The sequence below is a fragment of the Ranitomeya imitator genome, chromosome 3 (assembly GCF_032444005.1).
Source record: "Ranitomeya imitator isolate aRanImi1 chromosome 3, aRanImi1.pri, whole genome shotgun sequence".
Lineage (NCBI taxonomy): Eukaryota > Metazoa > Chordata > Amphibia > Anura > Dendrobatidae > Ranitomeya > Ranitomeya imitator.
This window is the reverse complement of record NC_091284.1, coordinates 5,471,648-5,499,634: the sequence shown is the minus strand read 5'-3', so window position 1 is coordinate 5,499,634 and position 27,987 is coordinate 5,471,648. Positions and strand designations below refer to the sequence as shown.

Here is a 27,987-nt window from a genome sequence, read left to right as displayed (position 1 = left end):
CACAGAAATTCACACTTGGCCTCACTGCACATTTAGGCTATGTGCACACGCTGCAGATTTTGCTGCGGATCCGCAGTGTTTCTGCAGCTGTGGGTCCGCAGCGGTTTCCCATGAGTTTACAGTCCAATGTATACCTATGGGAAATGAAAACCGCAGTGCACATGCTGCGGAAAAAAACGCGCGGAAACACCAGCTCCAATAGAAAACTGCAGGTGCTTTTCAAAATCCGCTGCGGAAAAACCCGCAGTCCTCCAGGATACGTGTGCACATACCCTAATTGTTGTCGATCATAAAGGTGAAGTTTGGCCAGAAGACTGGACCTAGTCTTGTAGGGAGCATATGATCACATTCAGCAGCACAGAAGGGAGATTCATCCGATAAGATCTCAGGGATCTAGGAAGCCACCAGCATCATTACCCTCCGCTTTCTCCTATAGACCCATCATCATGTTTTTCTTCAAGTGATTTTCTAACTTGTCAGCGTTTTCTAGGTTGTCATTTGGCTTTGTAGTTTACACATCTGCGCAGGTATCGGTCAGAGTCTTCTAATTACAGGGGATAGATGGATCTTCCTGGTTGTAAGTTCCATATAAAAGAACTTTCAATACACAAAGTCATTTGAACAGTTTTGGGTGGAGGAGATTGTTGTGGTCTAGAGGTAAAATGGTGATCACACGATGGTGATACGGCCGGACTACACCACCGATAAAGCAGCCACAGCCGGGGACTGAGGAGAATCTGTGACCTCTCTGCATTTAGTGGTCACTACTCACCTGGGTAGCCATATGTAGGAATCTCCTCTTTACACCGCTCATCCCCCCTCACATATGTCTCTGTAGTATTATTATGGGTCAGATCTTCACCCTGAAACAAATATTGTAAAAGTCACCGACAGATGGAGAAGTCCCATCTATGATCAGCTCTAATCCTGCCGTCTCCACCGGTCTCATCACACAAGTATAAATCATATAATACTGGAGGATAAAACAAGACTGAGCACAAGACCTTCACCGGCGTCTACACATCATAGGGGAGATCTCCTGACACCTTCTCTCCATCTACCTGATGGTCCTGAGGAGCATTGGGATCTTCTTGGTTACAGTCCTGTGGAAGAAGAGGACGGGGACATCTCTCTGGTGTTGTCCTCTTACTGGACAGATCTGGAGGGAACACATACAGGGACTGAATTCATTCTTTACATACAGATAATTATAGGCCGTGTGTATTTAGTCCTGTCTATTACCTGGAGATGTGAGGGGCTGGGGAACCTCCATCGTGACGTCCTTGTACAGATCTCTGTGTCCTTCTAAATACTCCCACTCCTCCATGGAGAAATAGACAGCGACATCCTGACACCTTATAGGAACCTGACACATACAATGATACCGTCATCCCCCGATCCCTTCATAGTGTTACTGTATAATGTCCCAGCATTCCCAGCAGTGTCACCTCTCCAGTCAGCAGCTCAGTCATCTTGTAGGTGAGTTCTAGGATCTTCTGGTCATTGATGTCCTCATGGATCAGGGTGTGAGGTGGAGGCCCCGTGATTGGGCTCAGGGGTCTTCCCCATCCCTCAGACACAGGGTCCTGACAGCGATCACTAGAGGTCTTCTTCACCACTGTGTAATCCTGGTAATGGAGAGATACATTAATAAATCTCTCTACAGACATTTCCAGAGTCCTCACCTCTCCAGTTCTGTCCATCTGTTATTCCCATAGATAAGAATGATGTAATGTGACGTCATCAGAATCTCTCACCTCTCCAGTAAGCCGGAAGAGGATCTCTAGGGTGAGGTGTAATATCCTCTCCGCCATCTTGTCTCTGTCCATATCCATCACTGATGGGTAAATCAGGACAATTCTCTTCTGTAGAAGATCTTCACTGAGAGGATCCGATGTTGTAGAGACCTGAATGAGAAGATGAGCCGATGTAACATCAGAAGAATCCTGTAATAATACAATTACTGGAAATAATAAGGGAAACATAGGAGGAGATTTATTATTTTACAGGATTTAGTTTTCTTTTCTACATCTAAATAGGAAGCAGAAAAATCTGTGTGGAAGCCTGTGGAATAGAAAATCACATTTTTCACGTAGTATATAGCAGCCACGCAGTATACAGTATAACACAGCCCACGTAGTATATAGCAGTGTGGGCCCAATATCCCTGTTAAAAAAAACAATTAAAATAAAAAATAGCTATATACTCACCCGCCAGCGTCCAGCGAAGCTGTCCCGATGCGCGTGCTGCTGCCGCCAGCTTCCGTTCCCAGCGATGCATTGTGAAATTACCCAGATGACTTAGCAGTCTCGCGAGACCGCTAAGTCTTCTGGGTAATTTCACAATGCATCTCTGGGAAGGGAAGCTGGCGGCAGCCGTGCGCGCATCGGCGGACGACAGAAGGTGAGAATAGCAGGTTTTTTGTTTTTTATTATTTTTAACATTAGATCTTTTTACTATTGATGCTGCATAGGCCGCATCAATAGTAAAAAGTTGGTCACACAGGGTTAATAGCAGCGTTAACGGAGTGCGTTACCTGCGGCATAATGCGGTCCGTTAACGCTGCCATTAACCCTGTGTCAGCGCTGACTGGAGGGGAGTATGGAGCAGGCGCCGGGCACTGACTGGACGGTAGTAGGGCGCCAGAGCTGGGTTTTCACCTGCGAGACTCGGCCGTATCTCGCGTATGTGTGATCCCGGCCTTACTCTGATTAAATTCAACAAGGACTGGATAGCTCCACAGTTTGCAATCCCTCCAGAAGACAGCAAGCCAACTTAATTTCACCAAAAATGCTGATTCATGCTACTGCTGTTAACGTCAACCCCTTCCCATAAAAACCCGTTTCCTTCCTTCATCAACTATGACTCAGCCCATAGGGATAATTTTTACAAACCCTATGTGTGGCGCCCCAGGGTCCTGGTCGTCACAGTAGCATTGCTTTCCTCATGGGGAGAGTGATGTTACGGTTGAAGGCAAGAAGAGATAACAGCAACCAGGTACCACAAACAACAACACATTCACACTCCAGGCCACCAGGGGGAGCTTTTGATCCTACTTGCTAGGTGACTCCCCACAAGCTTATGTGAGCTTTTAGCAGTAAGGGACGACAACACTACGGCGCTGAAGGAAGGCTTTTGATTTCCACCTGGATAAGGGGACTCCTAACTTGCCTTCAAGCCGGCCAGACTCTGCCTGCCCTGTGATCTGGTGCTCTGGACTGTGGACGCTGAAGTCTTCAGTAAAGGTAAAGAGACTGCAACCTTGTGTCCTCGTTATTTACCGCGCCTCACATCATCGCCACCTACACTACTGGGAAGCCCTGGGGATACACTTCACCTGTGGGAAATTATACCATCTAGCTACCATAATGCAGCGCCCCAGAGACCTGGTCGTTGCAGTATAGCGCTCTGCCACTAAGGGGAGTGATGGTACGTCTGATGGCACTAAGGAGTTCTCCTGACCAGGTATCACCAGCACACATTACACTTCACACTCCGGCCACTAGGGGGAGCAAAAGGCTTTATTTATTGGGCCACTCCTCACACTGGTAAAACTAGGGGTCGGGGAGGAAGTTAGTTAGAAGCTGACTGGGTTGGATTCAGGCAACATCCCGGGGCAGGGGGTACTGCAGGGAGAAGACACAGGGGGTTCCCTGTCAGGCGTGGGAACCTGGCAGGTGCCTAGCGAACAGAGCAGAATGTAACGGAACCGCGCCTGCACACCCCGCTTCGGTATCCAGGAGAGAGACACGAAGGGAAGGATATTGTGGAACAGTGAGAAACGAGATCAAGCACAAAGGAGAACCAGTAGGAGTCGTGCCGTGAGACCGAGGCAACATCCTACTGAGGCGCGTAGCCGGAACACCGCGGGAGTAACTGACTCTAGGCCTTACTTCGAACTCCGCAGGACAGTTAATTATAGGTTGGCTGTCTACCTTACTACACCTACGAAGACATAGGGGGCAACTGTGGGAGAGGGGCGTCTCTAGGATCCTGGAAGAACTCCAGGCCTTCCAGTCATACGGGTGCGTCCTAGCCATAACATACCTGGGGGACGTTGAACTAGAAAGATCTGGAACCAAAGAAAGAGAGAGCTGTAGAGAACGAACGAACGAGAACAGCAGTTGTGAGGACTATTCCGAATGCTCAGCAGGGTAGGACTACAACACACAGGCGCTAGTGGTAGGCAACGATTTCCATCTGCAAAGGAAACTATGGATGTGCCCATCGGACCGGCCGGTCTCAGATAGCCCAGTTAAGCGTGCTCTGGATTGAGGATCCTGAAGTCTTCAGTAAAGAGGTAAAGAGACTGCAACCCTGTGTCCTCGTTATTGACTGCACCCTACACCATTACTGTTGTGAATTCTGTTATCGAACTCCCTCCTGTGGTCATGAATGGTACTTCGGCGAGTTCTGTCCATGGACTCCCTCTGGTGGCTGTGAGTGGAGCTGCTGCTTCTGAGGTTCCTTCCACAGGTGACGTAGTTTATTCGTTGGCTGGCTGCTCTATTTAACTCCACTCAGATCGTTACTCCATGTTCGCTCTTGGGTCTTTCTGGTGACCTGTCTACTCCAGCAGAAGCTAAGTCCCTGCTAGTTAATTATTTGTTCATTGTTTCCTTGTCCAGTTGGCTTTCATGATTTTGCCTTGCTAGCTGGAAGCTCTGGGATGCAGAGCGGCACCTCCGCACCGTGAGTCGGTGCAGAGGTCTTTTTGCACACTCTGCGTGGTCTTTTGTAGTTTTTGTGCTGACCGCAAAGATACCTTTCCTATCCTCAGTCTGTTTAGTAAGTCGGGCCTCCCTTTGCTGAAACCTGTTTCATTTCTGTGTTTGTGACTTTCATCTTAACTCACAGTCAGTATGTGGGGGGCTGCCTTTTCCTTTGGGGAATTTCTCTGAGGCAAGGTAGGCTTTATTTTCTATCTTTAGGGCTAGTTAGCTCTTAGGCTGTGAAGTGGCGTCTAGGTCATGTTAGGTACGCTCCACGGCTATTTCTAGTTGTGTGATAGGATTAGGGGTTGTGGTCAGCAGAGCTCCCACTTCCCAGAGCTTGTCCTGTGTGAGTTTAACCATCAGGTCGTTCCGGGTGCTCCTAACCACCAGGTCCATAACACATTACCATCTACCTTACTGGGAAGCCCTGGGGACATACTTCACCTGTGGGAAGTTATACCATCCAGCTGCCATTCCATCACCCCAGCGGACCCCACAGCAGCGTCGGTCACCCTGACCGAACACCACAGGTGGCATCACGAACCCCTGACAGACTGCACCACCTTTATTGGACGCCCCTTAGCAGGGTCGCCGACCGGGTCTAGCCACCGTGACAGCCTCAGAACCGAACCAGAGAGGCCCGGTACCGAGAACTCGTGGCCCTGTGTCTGGGGGTGCTTCAACTTGGCGTCCCCGAACAGGATCCTACTTAAGCCTGAGAAGCAGGTCATGTGTGCCTTGGAACTGTGATTGAAACATGTTGGACTGTGATTTATTGCAAGGACTGTGTATTGCTATCTGCCGCAAGATTCGCGCCAAAACCGCCGCCATTGCCGCGCCACGAGGAGCGCCGGAGAAGAAGGAGGGCGTGCCATGGGAGGAGACTATCAAAGTGGTGCCAGAAGTGCTGACCGCCCCCTCCGATTACTGTTGCGGAGGGATGATCTGCACCAAAGCAGAGGAGAACCGCCCCCTGACTTGCAGCGTCGGGAACCAAGCCAAGAAGGAGCCACACCCCCAGGAAATGGAGGAGCAGCGTGTGAGTGCCATTGCAGACCCCGGAGAGGGGATGACGACCAGCGGGTGCCCGAACGACGAAGGAGCGATCTTGGCCCGTCCCCGTCAGCCGGAGGTAGACCAGAACTCGAATCTGCCGCGGCTGGAGGGCTCGGATTTCTTGGAGCCGCGGGCGGAGGAGCCGAGTCAGCCTATCCCGAGCGTGGAGCCAGCCGATGTGAAGCAATGGAGATCGGAGCAGTCACTGAGGGCCGCTCCGGGAGAACCGCGGTCCGAGCTGCAGCCGACTCCAGCGTCCCCATCAATGCAATCGATCGGCATCGGTGGAACCACATCAAACGGAGGTATGAAAAACGCCCCTGCCCTCCTGATCGATCCGGCTCCCGTGACCGCTCCCCGTCCTGACAGCGACCGACTCCCTGCTACTGAGCTGGTGGTTATAGCCCCCGGCACCATGGAGAAGCTGGTGCCTCTGCTACCGACAACTATGGGGATGCCGCTGGATGTAAGCTCAGAGGGGGTGATCTTCCAATGGGACACCCCAAGGATGGGGCCAGACGGGACTAGACAGGAGGGCCTCAGCATCGCTGCGCTCACCTGGGAACAATATAAACAATGTCTAATTTTACACTGGAAAGACCGAAAAGAGACAGAACAAAGTGACCCACCGAAAGTACAAGGACTAAAGACAGAACGCAGTAAAGGGAGTCCGGTAAAGCGGGGAACTGTGCTAGCCTTTCACCTGAAGCGGGGTTGAGGCTATATACAGGATCCGGGGCTACCGACGGAAATCTTCTTTACTAGCTACAATGTGAAGGCCCCGCGCCGCGATAGAGGTGACTGACAGCTGCTACATAGAGGGGATCAGGTGACGTACACCCGCCATCGGAGTGCGCAAGGGTCGTGCGCTCGAAATGTCTACCGATGCGAGCCGGTAATGGTGCCACCTGCTGTCCTGACTACGACTAACCCTGATTTGACGAACTCCACCCCTGTCACCACTGTGTGCATTATCGCCGCTACTGAACTTGCAACCAAAGCTGACATTCGGATCCAGACACCCTGGGTGACCTGGCCGCACCTGAGTGACGAACCCACGACACGGACACTGCATCAGGCGAGAACACGGGACCAGGGCTTCCACGGCCGGGAAGTGTTCGTTACCGATGGATGCCTTGCAACCTATTATAGAACTAAACCTCGAAACCCCGACATATGTACATAGTTAACTGTTCCTATTTGCTGCTTTAAACCTGTCCAGGGTTATCTCTTAAAGGGGTCCCTTTGTTTACCCGGGATCCCTATTGTTTATAGTTCTTTTTCTATTTTTGCACAAGTTCATCATTGTTTAAAAGACTGCCGGATCATGAACAGTGAATGATTCAAAACTGTTTTGTATATAGTTTGCACCTTCTTAAAGGTGCTCCCTACTGGTTTTACAAGCGAAAGAAGACTTTGCGAAGATAATGCTTCTGGACATGACGCAGAAGGTCTTGCTTTCAGTGGACTTGCAGAGAGAGAATCTGCACTACTTTCTAGAGACCTGGTTCCCTCTTAAAGGGAATGTTGACATGTTGCCTTATAAAAGATCGAAACGTTAATAATGTTGAAAGTTAGTAAAGTTTGATAATGTTAATAAAGATTGAGGACAGGAAAGCTTGAAGTGAACCCGTAGGGGTTAGAGAGAGAGAGAGAGAGTCCTCCTGAGAACCGTAGAATGATGGTCGGAACAATGACAGTAGGCCCAGCCAAGGAGCTAGGTGGTCCTGCATTGGGGAAGTTAGAACGGAAAGAAAAGTTGAGTTATTTATACAGTCTTTTATAGTATTATTATTATTATTATACATTTTTATAGCGCCATTTATTCCATGGCGCTTTACATGTGAATACAGGGCAAATATAGACAAATACATTAAACATGAGCAGATAACAAGGCACACGAGTACATAAGGAGGGAGGACTCTGCCCGCGAGGGCTCACAGTCTGCAGGGGGTGGGTGAGGATACACTAGGAGAGGGAAGAGCTGGCTGTGCGGCTGTTCAGTAGGTTGAGGATCACTGCAGGCTGTAGGCTTGTCGGAAGAGGTGAGTCTTCAGGTTCTTTTTGAAGGTTTCTATGGTAGGCGCGAGTCTGATATGTTGGGGTAGAGAGTTCCAGAGTATGGGGGAAGCACGGGAGAAGTCTTGGATGCGGTTGTGGGAAGAAGAGATGAGAGGGGAGTAGAGAAGGAGGTCTTGGGAGGAGCGGAGGTTGCGTGTAGGTAGGTACCGGGAGACCATGTCACAGATGTATGGAGGAGACAGGTTGTGGATGGCTTTGTATGTCAGTGTGAGGGTTTTGAACTGGAGTCTCTGGGCGATAGGAAGCCAGTTGTTGTGAATTCTGTGGCTGAGTTCACTTCTGTGGTCACAAGTGGTATTGCAGTCTCTGGGCTTCCTCCCTCAGGTGTTTTGGTGAGCTCGTTGGCTGCCTTGCTATTTAGCTCCACCTGAGTCTGTCTTCCTTGCTCCTTGTCAATGTTCCAGTGTTGGATCTGAGCTACTGCATCTTTCCTTGGGCCTGCTGCTCTGCTAGATAAGTTCTTCTAGTTTGTTTTCTGTTTTTTTCTGTCCAGCTTGCTATTGTCTTTTGCTGGAAGCTCTGAGAAGCAGAGGGGTGCACCGCCGTGCTGTTAGTTCGGCACGGTGGGTCTTTTTGCCCCTTTGCGTGGTTTTCGTTTTAGGGTTTTTTGTAGACTGCATAGTTCTCTTTGCTATCCTCGCTCTGTCTAGAATATCGGGCCTCACTTTGCTGAATCTATTTCATTCCTACGTTTGTCTTTTCATCTTGCTAACAGTCATTATATGTGGGGGGCTGCCTATTCCTTTGGGGTTTTTCTCTGAGGTAAGTCAGGCTTGTATTTCTATCTTCAGGCTAGTCAGCTCCTCAGGCAGTGCCGAGTTGCATAGGTAGTTATAGGCGCAATCCACTGCTGCTTATAGTTGTGTGAGGATAGATCAGGTACTGCAGTCTACAGAGATTCCACGTCTCAGAGCTCGTCCTATTGTTTTTGGTTATTGCCAGATCTCTGTATGTGCGCTGATTACTGCACGCTGTGTTGCCTGATTGCCAGCCATAACAGTACAAGGAGACCCCTCTGCTTCTCAGAGCTTCCAGCAAAAGACAATAGCAAGCTGGACAGAAAAAAACAGAAAACAAACTAGAAGAACTTATCTAGCAGAGCAGCAGGCCCAAGGAAAGATGCAGTAGCTCAGATCCAACACTGGAACATTGACAAGGAGCAAGGAAGACAGACTCAGGTGGAGCTAAATAGCAAGGCAGCCAACGAGCTCACCAAAACACCTGAGGGAGGAAGCCCAGAGACTGCAATACCACTTGTGACCACAGAAGTGAACTCAGCCACAGAATTCACAACAGTATCGTCGCTTCATCTGTAATTTTTCTAGCATTGCCAGACCATTGACCGATTTGACCAAGAAGGGTGCTGATTTGGTTAATTGGTCTTCTGCTGCCGTGGAAGCTTTTCAGGAGTTGAAGCGTCGTTTTTGCTGTGCCCCTGTGTTGTGTCAACCTGATGTTTCTCTTCCGTTCCAGGTCGAGGTTGATGCTTCTGAGATTGGTGCAGGGGCGGTTTTGTCACAGAGAGGTTTTGGTTGCTCAGTGTTCAAACCATGTGCTTTCTTTTCCAGGAAATTTTCTGCTGCTGAGCGTAATTATGATGTGGGCAACCGAGAGTTGCTGGCCATGAAGTGGGCATTCGAGGAGTGGCGTCATTGGCTTGAGGGTGCTAAGCATCGCGTGGTGGTATTGACTGATCATAAGAACTTGACTTATCTCGAGTCTGCCAAGCGCTTGAATCCTAGACAGGCCCGTTGGTCGTTATTTTTTGCCCGTTTTGATTTTGTGATTTCATACCTTCCGGGCTCTAAAAATGTGAAGGCGGATGCTCTGTCTAGGAGTTTTGTGCCCGACTCTCCGGGGTTATCTGAGCTGGCGAGTATCCTCAAGGAAGGAGTCATTGTGTCTGCCATCTCCCCTGATTTGCGGAGAGTGTTGCAGAAATTTCAGGCTAATAAACCTGATCGTTGTCCGGCCGAGAAACTGTTCGTCCCTGATAGGTGGACTAGTAAAGTTATCTCTGAACTTCATTGTTCGGTGCTGGCCGGTCATCCAGGAATCTTTGGTACCAGGGAGTTGGTTGCTAGATCCTTCTGGTGGCCATCTCTGTCACGGGATGTGCGTGCTTTTGTGCAGTCCTGTGGAATTTGTGCTAGGGCTAAGCCCTGCTGTTCACGTGCCAGTGGGTTGCTTTTGCCCTTGCCGGTCCCGAAGAGGCCTTGGACACATATTTCGATGGATTTCATTTCTGACCTTCCCGTTTCTCAAAAAATGTCGGTCATTTGGGTGGTCTGTGATCGCTTTTCTAAAATGGTCCATCTGGTGCCCTTGGTTAAATTGCCTTCCTCCTCTGATTTGGTGCCTTTGTTCTTCCAGCATGTGGTTCGTTTACATGGCATTCCTGAGAATATTGTTTCTGACAGAGGTTCCCAGTTTGTCTCGAGGTTCTGGCGAGCCTTTTGTGGTAGGATGGGCATTGACCTATCTTTCTCCTCGGCCTTCCATCCTCAGACTAATGGCCAGACCGAACGAACCAATCAGACCTTGGAAACATATCTGAGATGTTTTGTTTCCGCTGACCAGGATGATTGGGTGTCATTTTTGCCGTTGGCTGAGTTCGCCCTTAATAATCGGGCCAGCTCGGCTACCTTGGTCTCTCCATTTTTCTGCAATTGTGGGTTCCATCCTCGTTTCTCTTCAGGACAGGTTGAGTCTTCGGACTGTCCTGGTGTGGATTCTGTGGTGGACAGGTTGCAGCAGATCTGGACTCAGGTAGTGGACAATTTGACCTTGTCCCAGGAGAAGGCTCAGCTTTTCGCTAATCGCAGACGCCGTGTGGGACCCCGACTTCGTGTTGGGGATCTGGTTTGGTTATCTTCTCGTCATATTCCTATGAAGGTTTCCTCTCCTAAATTTAAACCTCGTTTTATTGGTCCGTATAGGATTTCTGAGATTCTCAATCCGGTGTCTTTTCGTCTGACCCTCCCAGACTCCTTTTCCATACATAATGTATTCCATAGGTCGTTGTTGAGGAGATACGTGGCACCTATGGTTCCATCTGTGGAGCCTCCTGCCCCTGTTTTGGTGGAGGGGGAATTGGAGTATATTGTGGAGAAGATTTTGGATTCTCGTGTCTCTAGACGGAAACTCCAGTATCTGGTCAAATGGAAGGGTTATGCTCAGGAAGATAATTCCTGGGTTTTTGCCTCTGATGTCCATGCCCCAGATCTTGTTCGTGCCTTTCATGTGGCTCATCCTGGTCGGCCTGGGGGTTCTGGTGAGGGTTCGGTGACCCCTCCTCAAGGGGGGGGTACTGTTGTGAATTCTGTGGCTGAGTTCACTTCTGTGGTCACAAGTGGTATTGCAGTCTCTGGGCTTCCTCCCTCAGGTGTTTTGGTGAGCTCGTTGGCTGCCTTGCTATTTAGCTCCACCTGAGTCTGTCTTCCTTGCTCCTTGTCAATGTTCCAGTGTTGGATCTGAGCTACTGCATCTTTCCTTGGGCCTGCTGCTCTGCTAGATAAGTTCTTCTAGTTTGTTTTCTGTTTTTTTCTGTCCAGCTTGCTATTGTCTTTTGCTGGAAGCTCTGAGAAGCAGAGGGGTGCACCGCCGTGCTGTTAGTTCGGCACGGTGGGTCTTTTTGCCCCTTTGCGTGGTTTTCGTTTTAGGGTTTTTTGTAGACTGCATAGTTCTCTTTGCTATCCTCGCTCTGTCTAGAATATCGGGCCTCACTTTGCTGAATCTATTTCATTCCTACGTTTGTCTTTTCATCTTGCTAACAGTCATTATATGTGGGGGGCTGCCTATTCCTTTGGGGTTTTTCTCTGAGGTAAGTCAGGCTTGTATTTCTATCTTCAGGCTAGTCAGCTCCTCAGGCAGTGCCGAGTTGCATAGGTAGTTATAGGCGCAATCCACTGCTGCTTATAGTTGTGTGAGGATAGATCAGGTACTGCAGTCTACAGAGATTCCACGTCTCAGAGCTCGTCCTATTGTTTTTGGTTATTGCCAGATCTCTGTATGTGCGCTGATTACTGCACGCTGTGTTGCCTGATTGCCAGCCATAACAGCCAGTGAAGGGCTTGACACAGGGGAGAGGCTGGGGAATAGCGGGGGGACAGGTGGATTAGTCGGGCAGCAGAGTGTAGGATGGATTGGAGTGGTGCCAGAGTGCTAGAGGGGAGTCCAGAGAGTAGGAGGTTGCAGTAGTCGAGGCGGGAGATGATAAGGGCATGCACTAGCGTTTTTGCAGTGTTGCGGTCAAGGAAAGCGCGGATCCGCGCCTTTAGTGGGTTCAGCTTATACGCCCTTAAAGGAAAAGTTAAATTATTGTTCAGAGTTTGCACTTAGTAGAACACCCGGCTGAGTACTGAGAGTTATTTATAGTCAGAATGTTATTTAAAAATATTTAACCTTGTTTTTGTTTGTAACGTTCAAGTGTCCTCACCTCCCATAAAGGGAAGCATTATTCTAATTACCTGTTTTAAGCATTTCAAAAATTTTGTATGTCTTTTGCTGCAATGTATTGTTGTTCTTCTTCCCAGTCCAGGAGTACTGGATTTAACCGAGGGGGAGTGCAGCGCCCCAGAGATCTGGTCGTTGCAGTATGGCGCTCTGCTACTAAGGGGAGTGATGGTACGTCTGATGGCACTAAAGGAGGTGGTGATGGCGAACTCAGTCGAGGGGTTCAAGAGAGGCCTGGATGTCTTCCTGGAGCAGAACAATATTGTATCATACAATTATTAGGTTCTGTAGAAGGAACGTAGATCTGGGGATTTATTATGATGGAATATAGGCTGAACTGGATGGACAAATGTCTTTTTTCGGCCTTACTAACTATGTTACTATGTTACTATGAGTTCTCCTGACCAGGTATCACCAGAACACTTTACACTTCACACTCCGGCCACTAGGGGGAGCAAAAGGCTTTATTTATTGGGCCACTCCTCACACTGGTAAAACTAGGGGTTGGGGAGGAAGTTAGTCAGAAGCTGACTGGGTTGGATTCAGGCAACATCCCGTGGCAGGGGGTGTTGCAGGGAGAAGACACAGGGGGGTCCGTGTCAGGCGTGGGAACCTGGCAGGTGCCTAGCGAACAGAGCAGAATGTAACGGAACTGCGCCTGCACACCCCGCGGTGGTATCCAAGAGAGAGACACGAAGGGAAGGATATTGTGGAACAGTGTAAACGAGATCAAGCACAAAGGAGTACCAGTAGGAGTCGTGCCATGAGACCGAGGCAACATCCTACTGAGGCGCATAGCCGGTGGCCGGAACACCGCGGGAGTAACTGACTCTAGGCCTTACTTCGAACTCCGCAGGACAGTTAATTATAGGTTGGCTGTCTCACCTAAACACCTACGAAGACATAGGGGGCAACTGTGGGAGAGGGGCGTCTCTCGGGTCCCGGAAGAACTTCAGGCCTTCCCGTCATACGGGGGCGTCCTAGCCATAACATACCTGGGGGACGTTGAACTAGAAAGATCTGGAACCAAAGAAAGAGAGAGCTGTAGAGAACGAATGAACGAGAACAGCAGTTGTGAGGACTATTCCGAATGCTCAGCAGGGTAGGACTACAACACACAGGCGCTAGTGGTAGGCAACGATTTCCATCTGCAATGGAAACTCTGGATGTGCCCATCGGATCGGCCGGTCTCAGATAGCCCTGTTAAGCGTGCTCTGGATTGAGGATCCTGAAGTCTTCAGTAAAGAGGTAAAGAGACTGCAACCCTGTGTCCTCGTTATTGACTGCACCCTACACCATTACCATCTACCTTACTGGGAAGCCCTGGGGACATACTTCACCTGTGGGAAGGTATACCATCCAGCTGCCATCACATCACCCCAGCGGAACCCACAGCAGCGTCGGTCATCCTGACCGAACACCACAGGTGGCGTCACGAATCCCTGACAGACTGTACCACCTTTATTGGACGCCCCTTAGCAGGGTCGCGGACTGGGTCTAGCCACCGTGACAGCCTCAGAACCGAACCAGAGAGGCCCGGTACCGAGAACTCGTGGCCCTGTGTCTGGGGGCGCTCCAATAACATCACCCCAGAGGACCCCTTAAAGCAGCGTCGGTCCCCACTGACCGAATACCACAGGTGGCGTCACGAACATAAACTTTATTCCCCTTAAATACCTTTCCCTTTAACATAGGAGGGAAGGAGGGAGGGGAAGTGTAGAAAGATCACCACATTGCCAATTTCAAGTCCATATGTCAGCCGGGATCCATCCTGAGGGTGCCGCACCCATGAGTGATCACAAGTAAAAAAAAAAAGAAAAGGGAAATCCACCGGCATGTCCAACAGGAGAATAAAATGTACTATTTATTAGAAAAAAACTGTAAAACATGATAAAAAAATGAAACCTTTGAAACCTGACGCGTTTCTGGTTTATACAACACCCTTATTTATAGGATAACTTAACGTTGTTGCCCAGGGCCACGGACCGGGTCGCCATCGTGACATCCCCTTCAAGTACCGGACCCGGTACCAAGTACCCCACTGCCCTGTGGGCGCGTCATATGCACATTGTTCAGTGGACAAACCAGGACAGTATTCCTACTCCAGCCTAACTACTATTTGTGATTGGAGGCCCTTGGGATGGTGGCCTCCTGGATCAACCATGACTCAGCCCATAGGGCTAATTTTTACAAACCCTATGCACATTGTGCAGTGGACAAATCTTGAATGTAGAGTGGTCCTACCAAACTAATATTTGTCATTGGAGGCCCTTGTGACTGGTTGTCCCACACTGTGATTGAGATAGAGAATACATATTCAATAGAAATGTACACTTACTGTTGATCACCGAGTGATGGCCCTCTGAAAACTTGAGTTGAGGCCCACAACTACTACAGTAGTCCAGCATAGATAATGTTTGTCAAGGGAAGCTCTTGTCATGGTATCTTCCTGCACCTATAACACAGCTCCCAGGAGTAATTGTTTGAAATGCGATGCATATTCTGCACTCGACAAAGTAGTTCAATATCAAGAAGACTTCTCTTCCAATATAATTAGGGGAATATTGTCAATACTCCAACCCATCCTGGAGGGGGGGCACCATATAGCCTTTGTCCATTGACGCGCCCAACGGACTTCGGTAGTTTGCAGCAGGTGAGGTTAGTTGGCACTCAGGACACGTTTTGCAAAACCTCTGCACCTCAGTGTAGACCAAAAAAAAAACCGCTGTAATATACACTCCTGCATCTTTTTGGCCTCCTAGTGCCCTCATAGCATATCAGTGTGAGCCATTTTGAGCACCATCCGACAGTAGGATTGGGGTACTACCATTGCTTTAACACCTCACCCCAGATTTTATCAACCCTGTATAGTAACTGGTTGATCGCCATACGTGGGAACACCATCTCCGCACCCGGTTGCTGAGCCCACCCGTTATCTCGATTATCCTTTCCTGTGCCTGGGATACTGGAGCTGAGCGGTCCCAAACGTACCAGGGTACCCTTCCAGCTCAGGGATTGACGGTGTCTCCTTGACCTCTCCTGCCAATAGCTCTAGGGGAAACCTATCGGGGATACACTCTGTCCCTAGGTTGGAAGCCCCTACGACAGGTATCCCTGACTCGGGATCTTTGGGTTCCGCACCCGGAATAACATTTACCATGGAAGGGTTAATTTTATTTTTACACAGAGACCAGAAGAGGGGCAAATCCCTTCCCAGCACAGCCTCATAAGGAAGGGCATTCACTACCCCTACCACATGTTTAATCTCCCCACCGGGCGTAATAAATGAGATTTTCACTGTCGCGTATTCGTGGAGTTCACCATGTATACACACAACACCCATATTTTTCCAAGTGGGTTCTAAGTCCGAGATTATTGACTCATGCACAAGTGTCCCTAGGCTCCCTGACTCCAGAAGGGCCTCTGCCCTCTGTCCGTTGTTGCGCACCTGGCACAGATGTGGTTCGCTCACTGGGACGAATGGATCTGCGGTGAAAATGACATGGGCATACATCGACATACGGCAAGTATACCCACAGTCCATAGGTTCAGCTGTCAGGGAGCAGTTGGCAGCCACATGTCCTGGCCCTTGGCACTGCCAACACTTAATAGCTGGGCACGACTGGACCTCGCGGCCAATTTAGGGGAAACAGGTCCCTTGTCACTCTCACTTCGGGGTACCCCCTTAGTACAGGTTGGTGCTGGTTGGCTTCAACAGGGGTCGGGGACTTTTGCAGGCCCCTGGGCTAGCGGGGCCCGACGTCATAACCGTAGTGGAGCGGAGTCCCATATAAAGTCCTGAGTGGCCATACACTGCTCAATCAGGCTGACCACCTGGTCTAACGTACCGGGATTCCCTTGGCCCACCCAACAATGAATAGCGGCTGGCAGAGATCTTTGTAGCCGATCGACCACCACCCTTTCCACCATCTGGTAAGGGGTTAAGGTCTCAAGCTGAAGCCATTTTTTACCAGCTGCATTAAGTCATATGCCTGAGACCTGGCGGGGTGAGACTCGGCAAAAGACCACTGAACCACCTGTTGGGCCATACATACGTATTAACCCCCAGTCAGGCAAGGATCTCACCTCTCAGTTTCTCATATTCCAGGACATCATCCCAACTGAGGTCCAAGTAGGCCTTATGGGCATCTCCCGTCAGGAAGGTGGCCACCACTTCAGCCCACTGGGACATCAGCAAGCTCTCCCTCTCTGCTGTGTTCTCGAACACGGTGAGGAAAGCCTACAAATTGTCCTCAGGACTCATCTTCCTCAGTGCTGACCGAACCTTGTACCGGGCCTCAGAACGGATCGGGGGTCGCTTGTGATGGCGCCTTTCTCAGGGCCACAATCTGCTGTATAGTCAGCTCATTAGTTTTCTGCTGCTGCTGATACAGCAGCTGCTGATGATGATTGTGCTGCTGCAATTGGTGCTGCACCTGCTGCCGCTTCTGCTGCCATTGCTACTTTTGTTGCTGCTAAAACCGCAGCTGCTGCGTGAGGGCCAACTGCTTAAGTATTTCCTCCATCTTGTCAGCAGGCTTGAGCTGTAGCATTGCAGGCTTAATTACTGACATGCAGCGGCCTTTGGATATGCCTTAGTTCACACTGCCCACATTCTCCAACCATAGCAGCGGGGTAGGTGCAGTGTGACAGATAGGCAGGGACCACAGGAAAGTTCAAAGAGAATGTCTGTATTGTAGAAAACAAACTCACACAAAGGAATTATATCCTCCGTATCGCAGACGGGTTTCCGTAAACAGAGTCCAGGACTCAGAACCCGTTGCCGTGGACAATGGCACCACCGTGTTTTTTGGGTGCGTCAGCTGCTTTGAGTTCCCTGGCTCTGTCTTAGCTCCACACAGACCTGGATTGTACAGAGACACCAACTTGCAAACGCCAAACTGGCAGAGTTAAATGCAATCGTGGCCATAGAGCCACTTTCAAAACCCAGTGAGGACAGTGAGATTTGCCCCACTACGAAACCCGCAAATCCCTCTAAAAATAAAAGCCCTTAATGGGTTTTCCTAAGAATCTGAGTCACTGCTTGGACCCAATCCACACTTTCTTTTATTTTGCCTTGTGCCTCACAGGCGTCCCGCTGTGAACTCAAGGCTCTCCAGTGGGTTTAATAAGACTCAGTTCGCATCCTGGGGGGGACAAATGTCGACTCTCGCATATGACTCCCTCACTGCCTCACTGTAAGATCATTCTGGTTACCTATAGCAACCAGAGTGCATCTTTCAGCATTGGAGCTCCTGAGGTAAACTGAAAGCAGAGCTCTGATTGGATGCAATGGACAACTAGAACAGTCTGATCATGAGGCAGTCACACATTTTCTGCTTTATATATATAGATTCACCTATTAGATCTCTGATCAGTGTGAGGTGATTACTAAGGGTCATAATACTAAGGACTGTTTTTTTAAATGTCACCCAAAAATTGGCCAACTATTGGGCAAGTTAATCCAAAAGCTAAGAAAGCAAAAGTGTCTCAAACAGCTGAGACAAGTGAACAATGCAAGTCCCGACTGGAAAAAAAACAAAACGGATGAGACAGGATGAAGCAAGGAACGCTGAAACATCTGAACAACGGGAATGTCGTCTTCAGGAGAAATGAATGAGACAGGCTGAATCAAGGGATGCGGAAACATCTGAACAAAAAGATGAATGTTGTCAAAATGATGTCGGCAGATGGACTTGAGTTTGGAAGCGTTTCACTACGACCCAAATCAGGACTATAACTCACATCTTAAAGGGCCACTGTCACCCCCTCCAGCCGTTATAAACTAAAAGAGCCACCTTGTGCAGCAGTAATGCCGCATTCTAACAAGTTGGCTCTTTTAGTTTTGTGTTCAGGTGTTACTAAAATAAAGCGCTTTGAAACTTTGCAAAAATACCTGTCTTTGTCCACGGAGGCGGGTCCTCACTCCCCAGCTTGAACGGTATTCTGCCGTCACTCACATCTTCAGGGGCTTTCGGCGTCGCCCCCTCCGCGCTGTTTTCTCTTCAAATCCGGCGCCTGCGCTGTGTAAATCTTTGTGGGGCAGGCGCAGTAAGCTCTGGTGGTCTGACGTCCCAGCCAGGCTTGGAGACTGCGCCTGTGCTGGCAGTGCGGCCACCCATCTCGGTAATCCCTGCCCCGCACTGTGTTATGCATTATGCACAGTGCGGGGCTGGGATTCCTGGGCATGCGCACTGCGTGTGTCTGCCTGTCACCCAGGTCCCCCGCCTTACAGCGTCTGTCTATTCAGCTGATCGTCCCGGCGATTGCTATGAGGAGGAGGAGGCACGATCAGCTGAATAGACAGAGGCTGTAAGGCGGGGGACAGGCAGACACACGCAGTGCGCATGCCGTGCCCAACAATGTAGGCAACTTCTTCACAAGTTTATAATAGTTCTGTATGCCAAGGTGGAAAGCGAGCATCTTTTGTACATACAACTGAACCAACAAACACTTACAGGGAGGCCAAAAGCATTGGTGTGATGGAAGATGATCCACACTGGGATGTGACATTGCAGGAGACATCCCTCACTCGTTTCCACCTCAACTTCGAAACCTGTTCGCTATAATAATTACAACCTGCGCACCTTCCAATTCATGTGCACTTTGGGAAAAAAAAGTGCCCAGGAAAGGCTAAAGTGTTAAAGACTAGCAAACTCATTGTTTGGGATGAATGGACCGCGGCGCACAAGAAAGCGGTCGAGGCCCTTGATTGCACCATGAAAGATCTGCTGGAACCCAATCGCTCAGGGTATGTTCACACGATCCCGATTTCCCTGCGGATTTTTCAGGTCCTTTTTTGGAAAATCCGCAGTGCAAAATCATTGCATTTTGCACTGGGGATTTTCATGCATTTTCTTCTGCGGATTCCTCTGCGGGTTTTCAACTGCACTTTCCTATTGGTGCAGTCTGAAACCCGCTGCGGAATCCGCAGAAAGAATTGACATGGTACTTCTTTTTTTCCGCAGCGTTTCCGCGTGGATTTTTCAGGGAAATTCAGGATCATGTGCACAGCGGGATTTGTTTTCCATAGGGTTACATTGTACTGTACACCACATGGAAAACGGCTGCGGATCCGCAGCAAAAACCGCACCGTGTGAACATACCCTTAATGGGGGGAATTGTTCTACTTTCTGCAGGTGACTTCTGCCAAACTTACCTGTTCTTAAAGGGACAACAGCAGCGGACGAGCTGAATACTTGTCAGCACAGCAGAGTCCTGCACAAGCTGAGGCCCTGATCATGTGACCCTGACTCCTCCCTCCGGTGACCTCATCACAGGTCCTGTGCGCACACAGCAGCCGTATATGTGGTGGCGACTCTGCGGTGGAGGTAGGTGCAGGTTCCCCATTATTGGGATATTAACCCCTTCAGCAGGAGGAGAGGGCAGAGAAGTTCTCACACAATCCTAGCTCCAGCCCACTGATGTAGATACTAGTGATGAGACATCGGGACAAGCTTCGCAGGTGATGAGCGCCGTGCTCGAGTTCCCAGCCAATAAACATGCAGGGATTTCCCGCCATAAGTGGTAATGTTGTAGCCATGTGGACCAGTGACATTACTGTGACTGTCCGGCCGCATCATGTTATCGGGTTTATAGGAGACCATACTGCGATGCTCGGCACACCGTCCTCAATATTATAAAGCTGCAACCTTTAGTGTCCTTCATGTGGTACTATAGGGTGTATTTAACCCCTTCTCCCCAAAGCCTGTTTTCACCTCTCCAACCGGGCCAATTTTTACAATTCTGACCAATGTCCCTTTAAGAGGTCATTATATAAAGGTACCGTCACACTGAGCGGCGCTGCAGCGATACCGACAACGATCCGGATCGCTGCAGCGTCGCTGTAGAGCTGTCACACAGACCGCTCTCCAGCGACCAACGATGCCGGTAACCAGGGTAAACATCGGGTTACTAAGCGCAGGGCCGCGCTTAGTAACCCGATGTTTACCCTGGTTACCAGCGTAAAAGAAAAAAAAACAACCGCTACATACTTACCTTCCGCTGTCTGTCCCTGTGACGTCACCGCTCTGCTTTCCGGCCGCTGGGCTTACAGAAGCAGAGCGCCGGGGGACAGACAGCGGAAGGTAAGTATAAGTATTTGGTTTTTTTTTTACTTTTACGCTGGTAACCAGGGTAAACATCGGGTTACTAAGCGCGGCCCTGCGCTTAGTAACCCAATGTTTACCCTGGTTACCAGTGAAGACATCGCTGAATCGGCATCACACACACCGATTCAGCGATGTCTGCGGGCGATCCAGCGACCAAAGTTCTGGACTTTCTGCAGCGACCAACGATCTCCCAGCAGGATCCTGATCGCTGCTGCCTGTCACACTGAACGATATCGCTAGCCAGGACGCTGCAACGTCACAGATCGCTAGCGATATCGTTCAGTGTGACGGTACCTTAACTCTGGAACTGCAATGGATCCCGGTGATTCTGACATTGTTTTCTCCTGACATATTGTACTTCATGTTAGTGGTAAAATTTCTTTGATATTACCTACGTTTATTTGTAAAAAAAAAAAAAAAAACAGAAATTTGTCGAAAAATTTGGAAATGTTCAAAATTTAATTTTTATGCCCCTAAATCACAGGGATATGGTGTTAGGGCTAGAGGAACGCACCAAATAATAAGATATCCAAAAAAGAAGGAGAAGATGTGGCACGTGGAAGCGCACGAGCGCGAAACGGCCGTCGTCCTTTCCTCACTCCCCGCACCGCCGTTCTCTCCCAGCCGCCTCTCCTTGTTATGTCCGTTTTATTGTCACGATGAATAAAGGACTCTGATCTACAATCCGCTTGGGTGAGTGCCACATCTTCTCCTTCTTTTTTGGATGTTCGTTCATTACCTTGTGTGTTGGGAAGGTCCCCACATTGCCTGCAGATCGGAACAACACAAAAGCATTGTACATTGAAATCTGTACAATGTGCACGGCCAATTTTTTGTACCATACTTTGGCTATTCTCTTGGCACTGTATGGTTGGAGGACCTGATCTGAGAGGTCTACGCCCCCCCATGTACCGACTGTAATCCCGGATACAATCTGACTTTGAGACTTGTGCTCTGGTCCCACGAACAGTGACAAGGGTGCTGTTGTCACGGTGCATGGTGGTGAAGATAAGGACATCCTTTTTGTCCTTATACTTGACCACCAGCATGTTGTCACTGCATTGGACTCTGCTTTCGCCTTTTCACAGCATTTGCCCAATTAGAGGTCTCTTTGATTTTTTTCGCACGGTGCCACATGCAACTGTACCTCTGACAGAGAGGGTCGTGAAGAGTGGGACGCTGGTGTAAAAGTTATCAATGTACAGGTGATAACCCTTATCCAGCAGTGGCTGCATCAATTCCCACACAATTTTCCCACTCACCCCCAGGACGGGGGTCAATCGAGGTGTCCTTCCCCTCCTAGACCCTAAATCTGTGGGTGTACCCTGAGGTACTCTTGCACAGTTTAATTTGGTACTTGGCCCTCTTACTGGGCAGGTATTGTTGGATTTTAGCTTCCCTTTGAAATGAACCATAGATTAATCGATAGCGATGCCCCTTTGGAGGTTGTCAGCAAATTTTCTGCTGAATTGCTCAATTACTTGCCTAATTGACGATCAAAGCTTGGATCTCCTCAGGGAATACACTGTGCATTATCAATATTATGCAAAAAATGTTTGGATGGCTTCAAATCGTGTCGTTGTCGTAGCCATACGGAATGCCGGTGTACTGTAGAGCAGGGGTCCCCAACTCCAGTCCTCAAGGCCCACCAACATGCCATGTTTTCAGGATTTCCTTAGTCTTGCCCAGGTAATAATTGCATCACCTGTGCAATGCAAAGGAAATCCTGAAAACATGACCTGTTGGTGGGCCTTGAGGACTGGAGTTGGGGACCTCTGCTGTAGAGTATATCAGAAGTCCAGTAATGCCAACGCTCTGGTTTTCTGACTGTGCCCATATGCAGCACAATTCCCTAAAATGTCGTAATCTCTGCTGCATTTACAGGGGTCCTTCTGGCTTATGATGTCATATGATGACATGAGATTTTGGGTGAAAAATTGTTGGGCATACAGGTTTGTATGGGCCACCCTAAGATTTATTATTTCCTTGCTGAAAAAGAATTTGAAGAAGTCAATTTCAGTGAGGCCTGTAACATCATGGATTTCGGAGCTGCTAATGAAATCCGGAATGACGGATTGATAATTTTTTGGGGGTGCAGGGGTTGCCTGGGTCCTAGGTTGCCTTGCTGAGGGTCCTTCCTAACTGCTGTAGATAAGGAGGACGAGAATGAGGAGGAATCGAAGAATGTGGGATCTTCCTCAGGCTGCCATCACACTAGCAGTATTTGGTCAGTATTTTACATCAGTATTTGTAGCCAAAACCAGGAGTGGGTGATAAATGCAGAAGTGGTGCAGATGTTTCTATTATACTTTTCCTCTAATTGCTCCACTCCTGGTTTTGGCTACAAATACTGATGTAAAATACTGACCAAATACTGATGGTGTGACGGCAGCCTCATTGGCTGAATCTGTGAGGGAGACAAGGAAGGCCTCCTCTGGTGAATAGCGTCTTGACAAATGAGCCATTTTTATTTTATTTTTCGAAACCCCGGGAATGTGTGTGTTAGGCTACGTTCACATTAGCGTTGTGCGGCACAGTGTTGGGCGCAGCCGTGGCGACGCATGCGTTATGCGCCCCTATATTTAACATGGGGGGGCGCATGGACATGCGTTGTCTTGCGTTTTGTGATGCATGCGTCATTTTGGCGCAACTGTCGGGGCGCAGAGGACGCTGCATGATGCAGTTTTTTCTGCGCCAAAAATCATGCAAAAAATGAACGCATGCGTCACAAAACCCTGCGTTTTGCATGCGTTTTGCATGCGTTGTGTGTTGTGTCGCCGACGCTGCGCCACACAACGCTAATGTGAACGTAGCCTAAGTGGTGCTTTACACATGTAATGTGTGGGGCTTGTGTATAGGGTACTATTTATCATAAAAAACAGAGAGAGAAAAAAAGTAGAGAGAACAAATTTAGAAAAAAACACTTAGAAGAAAAAATTGAAAAGAAAAGTAGAGACATTCACTTCCTAGAAATTTACGCCGCGCTATTCTTTTTTTTGCAAAACAAAAACGGACTTAATTAACAATACAACGTACACTCCCCTAATGCACTACCTAACAATTTACTCAACACAAATACTTCTTTTTTTGTGCAAAAGATAAACGGGCATCACCAACAATGCAGCGTACTCTCCCCTAATGCACTGCCTAAAAATTTACTAGATGAAAATAATTTTTGGTTTGCAAAAGAAAAGCAAACGTCACCAACAATGTGATGTACGCTCCCCTAATGTACTAGAAATTACCCAGCGATAACAATTTTTTTTATGCAAAAGAAAGATGCCACCTCCCTACCTATACAGCTACTCTGAACAATTTTTTTTCCTAAAACAAAAATCTGAAGTCACCAAACACTGACGTCCGCTACTCTAACACACTACCTATAAAACTGCTCTGTATGGTTTTTTACTCTAAGACAAAATTGGACGTCACCAAACACTGTGATGCCCGCTACACTAACGTACTACTTCGCTACCTATAAAACTACTCTGTACAATTTTTTTTTCTCTAAACCAAGATCGGATGTCACCGTCATCAGTGACATCCACTATACTAACACGATACCAATGAAACTACAGTGTACTAACTATAATTTTTTTTTCTAAATAAAAAATCAGAAGTTGCATACATGGCAACATCCACTATGCTAACTAAAAAAAAAGTCCCTTGGCACAGTGTCTGACCAAAGCGATACTGATCAGAGCGCTGCAGACATGGGAAGAGTACGAATGCTCAGCGTACATGAAAAAAAGCGCAAAAAAGTGTGCTAAAAATTCAATTGGAAGGGGGGATGAGGGGACTGGAACAGGGATGTGGGGAGTAGGATTGAAATGGGGGAGTTGCTACTGCTATGAACACAGATGAGTCACACAGCAGAGAAGTCAGATCGCAGGAGGATCTCGAAGAGGAGGACGCAGCACCAGGAGGTACAGATCGCAGGGGGATCGCACTGTCCACCAATTAAACTTTATCCCAGGTACAAAGGAGGGTCTCACAACTGCTCCGCATGCCAACTTTGAGGTAAAGATGGTGTGCAGAGCGGTGACCGCTATTTTAGATTAACCCCTTTGGCGCTGATGTAGGAGGGTGGTGCTGTTATGGACAGTAAGGAACACGCTGTTACTTTAAGAGACTGCACCCCCTTGTCTGGAATGATGGAATGTTCTGCTTCTCCCCTGGGATATACTGTGTGAATGAACTGGACTGTGCAGATGGCAGGGGTGGAGCCTGAACAGCGTGTGTGAGCTGAGGCTGCTGCAGAGAGAACTTTGTGCTTATAGCTGCATGAGAGGAGAACTGTGTCCTGAGATAGCTGTAAGAGAGGACCCCCAGCTTGTAACGGAGCCACGAAGATACCGAGAAAGGGATTTACAGTTTCCAGGAGCACCTCCAGGACCCAGAAGCAAGGAGAAGACCACGTTTCATGGAGCTGGCAGAAAGCCATGAGTACCACCATACTGGACTGTTGGGGGCCCCCCCGGGACTGGATCGAAGTCCCTACCATCACCGTGAGTTTGATCCTGTTTTGTGCACATGTCAGGGCCTAGTGTAGGCTTCAATAGTCAGAACACGGCAGCCGTGAGGCCTGCTTAGTAAAGGCCATGAAGGTTATATGTAGAGTAGCATCATTCTTTGTATATTGTTTGCATTTACTTGTGTGACATATATTGAATCTGTAACAGTTGGAGCACTGTGCTATTTAGTGGACAAGCTATAGAATATAACTCTTGTAAATTATCTTTTGCCATTGCATACCCCTGTTTGCATCTTCCTCATCCACTTCATTCCTTGCCTTACAATAAATCTACCCTTTGTTGTTTGCACCTCATCTTGTGTACAGTAGTCTTCCTGCACCGAGGTGGTCCCCCAGCCATCGCTTCACTGATTGGCCAGAAACAATTGTTTAGCCAATCAGGGCCAGAGGGGTTAATCAGGAGAGGTGACGTTACAAAAACCACCCCACCCATTGTGAAGGCTGTGATTGGTGCTGTGTCACAGAGCACCGATCACAGCATGTCGCTTTTTTTTTACTTTATTGACACATTGCCAATGCGGGGGGTAGGTGTACAGAGCCCCCAGGCAATGTCCTGGGATGGTCTGCTGCCATCTTAACCCAGTCATCGCATGATGCAGCACGGTGACTGAAAATAGTGGCACCGTATATATACTTCACTTTGCAGGAACGCAGCTCCCTCAGAGCAGTATATATATGTATATATATATACGGTGCAAGTCAGCAAAGGGTTAAACTTTTTATAAAACTATTAAATACATAAATTTTAAAAAACTTACTTGGGGTCTGCGCTAGTTTTGATAACCAGTCAAGGTAAAACAGACAGCTGGGGGCTGATATTATCAGGCTGGGAAGAACTATGGATGTTGGTCCAATCCCAGCCTAAAAATACAAGTACGAAGCCACCCCAGAATTGGCACACCACAATAGATGTGCATATTCTGGCACTTTTCCAGGCTCTCCTCGATTGCCAGGGTGCATTGGCAATCGAGTTAATATTTTTGGGGGTAATGTCAGCTGGCATCAAGCCGAGGATTTAGTATTGGAGAGGCATATACCAGACACCCAATTACTACCCTAGTAAGTTAAAAAAAAAAAAAAAATATTTTATTGAAAAAAAAAATTACTGACTTCCTGGTTCACCAATTTATTAATTAGAAAAAAAATAGAAATTAGACCTATCAGTAATTGTATTTCCAGGAATCCATCATGACAGCACGACAGGTGGTAGTCCTATTTATCCTCTAGGGACAGGAAACACACAAGAGGTTAAAAGGCCCGCCCTTCCACCTCACACCCAGTGTCTTTTACCAATCACTGCACCAGGATGGATGCAACTCTATTTTATTGAATTCTTACATACAAATGTTAATCTCACACCAGTTTCAGAATTCAGGGGAGGGAATGCAATGGTGCTGTCATGACAGACTCCTGGAAATAAAATTACCGGTAGGCCTAATTTTTATTTTCCACAGGATGTCCCTCATGACAGCACGACAGGAGAAATACCAAATGGCATTCTAGTGTAAGAGGGTGGTGCTGTTATGGACAGTAAGGAACACGCTGTCCCTTTAAGAGACTGCACCCCCTTGTCTGGTGTGATGGAATGTTCTTCTGCTTCTCCCCTGCAAGAGGCTGTGTGAATGAGCTGGACTATGCAGAGGGTGGGGGTGGAGCCTGAAGAGCGTGTGTGAGCTGAGGCTGCTGCAGAGAGAACTTTGTTCTGTTTTCTGCAAGAGAGGACCCACAGCCTGTAACAGAGTGGACTTGTGAAATTTGACAGACTTTTCCGGGTGCAGCGAGAGTGGCTGTCCTGTGTGAGTTTGAGAAGCCATGAAGATACCGAGAAAGGGATTTACAGTTTCCAGGAGCACCTCAAGGACCCAGAAACAAGGAGAAGACCACGTTTCATGGAGCTGACAGAAAGCCATGAGTACCACCGTACTGGACTGTTGGGGCCCCCCCCCGGGACTGGATCAGAGTCCCCACCATCACCGTGAGTTTGTTCCTGTTTTGTGCACGTCAGGGCCTAGTGTAGGCTTCAATAGTCAGAACACGGCAGCCGTGAGGCCTGCTTAGTAAAGGCCAGGGAGGTTATATGTAGAGTAGCATCATTCTTTGTTTATTGTTTGCACCTACTTGTGTGACATATATTGATTCTGTAACAGTTGGAGCACCGTGCTATTGTACAGACAAGCTAAAGACTATAACTCTTGTAAATTATGTTTTGCCATTGCATACCCCAGTTTGCACCTTTCTCATCCACTTCATTCCTTGCCTTTCAATTAATCTACCCTTTGTTGTTTGCACCTCATCTTGTGTATGGTAGTCTTCCTGCACCGTGGTGGTCCCCCGGCCATCGCTTCACTAGGGTGGGACCACTGCCTGTAGGACCTTTCGTCCGTACGTCAATTGCTGACCTGACATCACATCTTGTAGTGTTTACAAAAGTTCGTTATATTAGACCAAGACGCAGCCCTGTAACTCTGGTGTATGGAAGCCCCTGCTCTTTCGGCCCAGGATACAGAAATATCTTCTTAAATGTCCGGGCCTCTCTGACCTTTCCCGGCACCTGCGCACTGAAGTACTTTGTTCTGCCCTCAACAGGGCAGACAAAGTACGGCGGAGCCGCAGCGTGAAGACAAGAAGATGATGTCATCGTACGAAAATTGGAAGCCGCGGCCCTGACCGCGACACCCATCGGACCAGACCGCAGCGGGACCGCCCCTGGGTGAGTATAATCTAACCTCTTTTTCTCATCTTTCAGGATACATCGGGGGCTTATCTACAGCATTACAGAATGCTGGTGATAAGCCCCTGATGCCGGTGGGATTAGCTCATCTTCGATTTTGGGGGTGACAGGTTCCCTTTAAATACATGTGATAATTAGTTTTCCAGGTGATTCTAATTAAAGGAAAACTACTTATAAATGATGTTCCACATTTTTTAGCAGGCCACAGTTTTCAAGTAACATGGGAAAGAAAAAGGATCTCTCTGCTGCCGAAAAGCATCAAATAGTGCAATGCCTTGGTCAAGGGATGAAAACATTAGATAT

The 27,987-nt window shown here is 48.4% G+C and overlaps 2 protein-coding genes across 2 annotated transcripts in view; one reads left to right on the top strand and one right to left on the bottom strand.

The window, feature by feature from the left end:
• Positions 1-19,559, bottom strand: part of LOC138672435 (zinc finger protein 665-like) — a 29,783-nt gene extending 10,224 nt beyond the window's left edge. Inside the window, exons 1-6 of the mRNA XM_069760407.1 lie at positions 19,468-19,559; positions 1,758-1,907; positions 1,449-1,628; positions 1,243-1,366; positions 1,062-1,159; positions 773-863 (exon numbers count right to left, since the gene is read on the bottom strand). Of these exons, the coding sequence (XP_069616508.1) occupies positions 773-863; positions 1,062-1,159; positions 1,243-1,366; positions 1,449-1,628; positions 1,758-1,835 (571 nt within the window). The 5' untranslated portion in view covers positions 1,836-1,907; positions 19,468-19,559. The remainder of the gene's footprint in view (positions 1-772; positions 864-1,061; positions 1,160-1,242; positions 1,367-1,448; positions 1,629-1,757; positions 1,908-19,467) is intronic.
• The window catches only part of LOC138672441 (uncharacterized), a 654,503-nt gene that overhangs the window by 227,063 nt on the left and 399,453 nt on the right, over positions 1-27,987 (top strand). The window lies entirely within an intron of this gene.